The following is a 6,804-nucleotide window of genomic DNA, read 5'->3' as shown; positions in this document are numbered from 1 at the left end:
ATGACTGCCTTGACTACGCAAAAATGTGCAAAGCTTGCCAATTTCATACATCAGCCGCCAGAGCCATTACACCTGATTGTTGCTTCATGGCCTTTCGACACATGGGGTTTGGACATCGTTGGACCAATTTCACCAAAGTTGTCTGCTGGGGAAGCCTACATTTTGGCAGAGACAGACTATTTTTCTAAGTGGGTGGAGGCTATCCTACTGAAGGAAGTAAAGAAGGAGATGGTAATTCATTTCATAAAGGCGCATATCATTCATCGATATGGTGTGCCTCGTTACATAATTAAGGACAATGGGAAGCAGTTCTCCAATCGCCTAATGGACGAGCTTTGCGAGAAGTTCAAATTCAAACAACACAAGTCTTCAATGTATCACACCCTAGCCAATGGCCTCGTGGAAGCATTCAACAAAATTCTATGCAACCTCTTGAAGAAGGTCATTGGTAGGACCAAGAGAGACTGGCACGAGAAAGTAAGCGAAGTGCTTTGCGCATATAGGACGACGCGCTAGACGTTTACTCAAGCTACACTGTATTCGCTCGTGTATGGCGTGGAGGCTTTTTTGCCACTGGAAAACCAGATTCCCCACTAAGGATGACTATACAAGAAGGTTTGACTGATGAAGAGAATGCAAAGTTACGTCTTCAAGAGTTGGAAGCGCTTGATGAGAGAAGGCTCGTAACTCAGCAGCACTTGGAGTATTATCAAGCACAACTCTCCAAGGCCTTCAACAAGAAAGTTCACCCTCGTTCTTTTCAAGTGGGAGATCTCATCCTTGCATTGCATAGGCCTATCATCACGACACACAAGACGAGAAGCAAATTCACCTCGAAGTGGGATGGACCTTATGTAGTACAAGAGGTCTACATAAATGGTGCTTACAAGGTCGTGGAGGAAGATGGCTTGAGGATTGGCCCTATAAACGGCAAGTTCTTGAAGAGATACTATGCCTGAGAAAAAATACATGCTCCTGGCCTACAAGCGCATAAACTGCGTACGGCCTAAAAAAAAATAAAAAATTGAACTACGTGATGACTTGATCCCTCCCCAATTGAGGGTACATAGGCAACTTGAACATTCAACTTTGAGTTCAGTCACATCAAAATAAGAAAATAAGGGTTTGTTAAAGGTTTCATTAATGAAAGTCAATTTTATTACAAAGGCAACAATAAAATAATAATAATAATAATAATAAAAAAATTAAAAAAAAAAAAAAAAAAAAACCTCTAAAGATGCTACTAAAAAAACTAAGTCCTTGAAGCCATGTCACTGAATCATGAGCAAGCCTTCCAATGTCTTTAATGCATCGGTGTCGTCCATGAATGGGCAAGCAGTAAGAGCAATGTTGAAGCAGAGAGTCCTGGAGGTTGTGCAACCATAAGTGCAAATGATACATCATCTTAAGGGAAAACTTTAGCTAAAAAAACTACCACTTCTGCCTGAGGGATAGATAAGGCAAATGATACATCCTGGAGGCTATGTTATTTTTCTTTTCAGCTACATGAGCTTTATCTCTATTGTTATGCATCTGTTTGTTGTGGAGGTATGCTACAAAATCATTGATCAGTGTAGCAAAATTGGCAGTGAAGTTCACCATTCCCTTAGTCGAAGAAATAGCTACATGATCATGTTCAAGGATACTGTCTTTAGTCTCTTGGCTCATGACTTTCTTCCTTACTTCTTCCCTTTGGATGATGGCACAAACACCAATGAAAGAAGGAAGTTCAGCATTCATTAAAATGTGGCTTTTGAGATCCTCGAACTTTGGACCTAAGCTTGCCAAGAGTTAAATGATCTTGTCTTTTTCTGCTTTCTTGATCAACACAATGGCATCAGTGGTGTGGGGACGATAAACATCGAGCTCATTCCACATACTTGTAAGGCTGCCAAGGTGTTGAACAAAGGCTTTTCCTCCTTGCTGTAGGCTCGAGAGATCTTCTTTAAGCTGAAAGACACGGGCATAATTATTTTGCTTTCCATACATCTCTTTAACTTGCTTCCACAGATGCATAGATGACTCAGAATAGCTGAAAATTTCAGCAATCCTACGCTCCATGGAGTTAAGCAACCAAGACATGACCAACTGGTTTTTACATAGCCACGATTTGTAGGTAGAAGAAGTGACTACAGGAGCTTCAATGGCACCATTAAAGTAGCCAAACTTTGATCTCCCTCCAAGTGCAAGAGAAACAGCACGGCTCCAAGGAAGATAGTTGAATTCATTCAACAAGATAGAACTGAGACGTTGATTAGGGTTGATCTCAACATCGGGTAACGCTGAAGCATCTATCGAGCTTTTAGCTTCAAAATATTCTTCGGCCATCTTGGCTTAGAGCGAAAGGAGCTTAGCGGAAATGATCAACAGAGACAGGAATTTAGGGTTCTTGCTCTGATACCATATTGAATTTTTTATGTATATTTCATGTATAAAGCATTTACAAGTTGGAACATAAATAGAGAAAAGGACAGAGGAGAACAACCTCCAATCGGTCCCCAATCACTCTTTGGAAAGCTACGAACTATTTTACAATAACAAGGAAACATAATCCCTTAATTGTAGGCTAAAGTAAGATGAAACAATATCTTGAATAAAGTACCTAGCCCTAGCCGAGAGTTGTACAATAGATAAAACAGCTAGCACTAAAAGGTATGACTACGATTGATATCAGCTGAGAGTTGCTTCTTCCAATAGCCTCCAATCTTTCAATCTTGCAGCATTAATGCAATTCAAGAGAGAGTCAAAGAATACAGTGATGTTTCAGCTGGCTCAGACTTCTCCGTAAGTGCGTGATCTGTTGATGGATTCCAAGGTGAACAGGATGTGATAATTATATCCACTGTCAGAAGTAATAGAAATGGCTCTATGGGATTCCTTTCCAATCGGAAAATAGCCAATGTGGTTCTAACACGTGCAAGGTACTTCTTTGACGAAGTGCAGCTCAATTGTAGTATGTCTGTAGGTATTGTCTTTGGATACTGGGGCACGGATCGACCTTGATTAACAGTAACTCAATTTGGAAGAAGCTAATTCTTGACGTGACGAAACGAGAATGTTCTTTTAATGCCGATGAGGATAAGAAGTTGGCTCAGGCTATTGCAGAAGCCCTGCTGGAACTTGACCAATTATATATTCTACTTGATCCAGATTCTTTGTTGTTCAAAAATGCAAAATGGAAGGTAATGCTACTACTTTTGACTTTTTCTTTTTAATTATGATGCCTGCAGTTTTGCTTTTCGAACGTTACCAAAGTTTAATATCCTAGCTAGATAGAGTACTATTTATCTTACAAGTTTCTGGAAAAAAAAATTAAATTTCCAAGTAAGGATGTTTAGAATTAATGTTTGTATTAGCATTTATCACTCTTAATTATTCTATAAATAGGTTTGGTTCTCGAATGAGTTTAAGAATTCCATATCAAGGGTTAAAGACACGGAGATTCGTCAGTCAGTAATTTCACTGGAAAAACTTAGTGGTTGGCGCCAATCTCAAAATGACAAAGAAATTCTACTTGATGCTGGGACTTCTGTTCAACTGTTATAGAAGTATGAAGTCAACGGGCTGCTGTATCTCATTTGGATTGCAGATGTTATCTAGTAGAATTCAGTTTTTATCCAGGTTATGAAGATTTGGGATATCCTTCCACTTTCTGACATTCCAAGACTTGCAAAGCCCCTTGACACCGTTTTTGGAGCTATACAGACGATAAGATGAACCGTTGTAAGCACATATGTGTTGATGGGTATGTATAGTGCTTTTAACATTCTATTCTCCGAATTTGGCAAAGAAAAATAATCCTTCATTTTGTTGCTTGATTAATGTTACAGGGTCAACGTTCTTCCAAATATATGGCCAGTAGATTCATGCAGTTGCGATGAAGCTAACCAATCGAGTTCCTTTCAAGGCTGTTATCTTCACTCAGAGTGACTGATCAGACAACTGAAACATCAACTAAAACTTACAGGTGTGTGTGCCATTTACTTCACATATTAGCACGACTGATTACTATACGTTATGAATGATAATCAAAACTCTCCATTTTGGTTTCTTTAATGGTTGTAATTTAAGTACTAACTGTTTTTGACTTTAGGAACGAGTTAAGTTGCAGAGTGAAAAGGTGGTAATTAAGATTTCTAGTTGGTGACTAAAAGAAGCATATTATTCATTCCTAGGTTTCATGTATGGCGACATCAGATTGAAGTGCATTTCCTTTCCTAAATGAACTTTGGTGTATGGCAATTGACAATCGATTGAACCTTATGAACAGTGTGCAGCAGAGCGGCAACCATTACATAACATATGATTTGTGAAGATCATCGTCATTGCCTGACATAAAAGAGTATAATTTTATATTGATATCTTTCATCACTTGATGTAGAATGAACTAAACAATTATTATTGTAATATATGATTTGGATTATATTACTCAATAGCATCTGTTGGGTTGCATGTTGGTTGATTCATCATAATTTTTCAATACTCCTCTGACCCTTAAAGTTAAAATGTCGGGTGAAATATTAATTGGTATATAAATCATTAATTGACACAATATGTACTGGGAGTAAAAAACAATGGTCAATTCGAAACTCTCAAGATTATCGCCCAGTGGCACAATTAGAACTAGTAGCAGCAGAGCAGGAGGATTCTCAATTATGTTAATCAGCAGCATTCATGTATTGATCACAGTGGCCATGAAGACATGTAGATGAAGCTATCAACCAAGTCTCGAAATCCATATACCATTTTTTTCAGGACAGAACCAAATTGAAACCATAAATCCTTAATCACAACCTGTATGGATTGAAATTGTTCCTTGGTCTTAGGCATATACATTTTAAAATCTTCATAAGTCCATGTTGATGGACTATTTTTGTCAATCAACCATTATGTTCTAAACATGATTACAAACTTTCAAGAATTGTTCAAGGCAACTCTCATTTCTTCACACAACAATTTGTAAGTGAAGAATCATGGCACATAAAGTGTCCATGCCCTTGTGCTTACTTCTCAAGTTCCTTGTTCATGTAACTAAGAAACAAGTACTAGTGTTTATGTTAACTAAGAGTTGTTCAAAGCAACTCTTATTTCTTCATACAACTATTTGTAATTGAAGAATTATGACACTAAAAGTGTCCATGTCTTTGTGCTAATCTTCTCAAGTTCCTTTGTTCATACAACAAAGGAATGAGCACTAGTTGTTTGTGTTGTCCTCTTTATGATAGACTTATCTAACATGTTCTTCCATTGATACATTGTCAATAGGAAGATTGTGAGGATGAGACTACTTATGTACATATACAATCCATTTAAGACAATCTATGGGATTGTGGTACCAAGTCTGGAAACTAAAGCCTTCGGCTTTTCTTTGTCAAGTTTTGGATAGCGTTTGCAAATATATCGGTAAATAAATACATAACAAATATAAATTGATTCATTTTAAACTATTTGTTATGGGTCTTTAAATTAAATAACACCACCCACTATTTTTGGCAAATTCCATATCCTTCATCGAAATTCGAGAGTTTTGGAGGAAACTCTTAGTAGGGTATGGGAGGCTCACTATTACCAAGCCCACCTCATAATGATAAGATGTTGGCTAGCATCAATAATAATGAGAGAGTACACTTACTCATTTACATCTCATGTAAGTACCCATCTTATTTGGCCTCTAGAGAATGATGCCTCGCAATGATATGATGTTGGCTCCATTGCACTTAGTTAAGTCATTCCCACCATGTAAGTTCGGGTAGGGGTTCAAGAACAACCTCACAATGATATGATGTTGATCATTCTCGTTGCCTACCATCACAACATCATGTATGCATATAGAACTCCCCCTGAGTGTAAGCACATACTTTGTACTCCCCCATGATAGGGTGAAGTCGGTGTATGAGTCACAAACGATTGGAGCCTACCATGGTGGAAGGCCACAAAAGAGTGTTCAAAGCACTCTCACGCTTGTCAACCTAATAACGGCTTGGTTGATGGTTTTTAGGTCTCATCACATATAAGCATGCATTTTAATCTTATTAAAACAATTTGGTGCTATTACAACTATTGGTCTATGTGATTGATTTAGTAGTATATGATACTCCCACTATGCTTGTAAAACGGTTTTTAAAGCAAGAGTATATGGTACTACTAACTAAATGCTTGATTCTGTACTAGTAACTATGTTTGACAATCGTTGTAAAAGTGTGGCTAATAAGAAGTAGAAGATTAACGAGAGAAGAGAAAGTACTTCACTTTCGGAATGTGAATAAAATATAGATCTCTGCGAAAACATATAATACTTACTTCCTCATATGAACTACCAAAGAAATTGGAAAAACAAAGATTGTCTTAACATTCCAATTGAATAAGGAACTTAATTCCGTCATTATAAGAGATGGATGAATGTTTTGTTTGACAAAACATTGTTCTTTATTAATGAATGATTAGATTATTGTAATCTGATTGATTGTCTCGATAGTAGAGATGATGTGGTAGAGTTAGCTGTTTAGAATATAACGATGCTTAAAACCCAAAAGGTTGCAAGGTAGTGACTCATCCCATTGAGTTGTGACACCTCTAAAACAAAAATTACAAGTTGGTCATAGATGGATGCTTTGGATCGTTAGATCCGTATCCAATGCCTTCTTGTTAAAATTGTAAAATATTAGATTATTGGCATTGGACCCTATTACTCCAATTTCATGCATATCAAATAAAACAAGAAAGGAGTACTTCAAGGTAAAGAAGAGCTTATGCTCTATTATAACTTTTGACCAAATCAAATTACTTTAAAGTAAAGAAGAGCTT

The 6,804-nt window shown here is 37.2% G+C and overlaps 2 protein-coding genes across 2 annotated transcripts; one reads left to right on the top strand and one right to left on the bottom strand.

Annotated features, from left to right (window-relative positions):
* Window positions 1-959, top strand: LOC148691650 (uncharacterized). The gene is made up of 2 exons (XM_088683372.1): window positions 1-231; window positions 504-959. Exons 1-2 carry the CDS (start codon window positions 1-3, stop codon window positions 957-959), a joined length of 687 nt encoding a protein of 228 aa, XP_088539498.1.
* An 832-nt stretch (window positions 960-1,791) lies between these two features.
* On the bottom strand, window positions 1,792-2,328 carry LOC137737295 (uncharacterized). The gene has a single exon (XM_068476737.2). It carries the CDS (start codon window positions 2,326-2,328, stop codon window positions 1,792-1,794), a length of 537 nt encoding a protein of 178 aa, XP_068332838.2.
* Window positions 2,329-6,804: the final 4,476 nt, after the last annotated feature.

The sequence above is a fragment of the Pyrus communis genome, chromosome 13, assembly GCF_041283825.1.
Source record: "Pyrus communis isolate YQ-2024b chromosome 13, ASM4128382v1, whole genome shotgun sequence".
Lineage (NCBI taxonomy): Eukaryota > Viridiplantae > Streptophyta > Magnoliopsida > Rosales > Rosaceae > Pyrus > Pyrus communis.
This window is presented reverse-complemented; position numbering and strand designations above follow the sequence as displayed.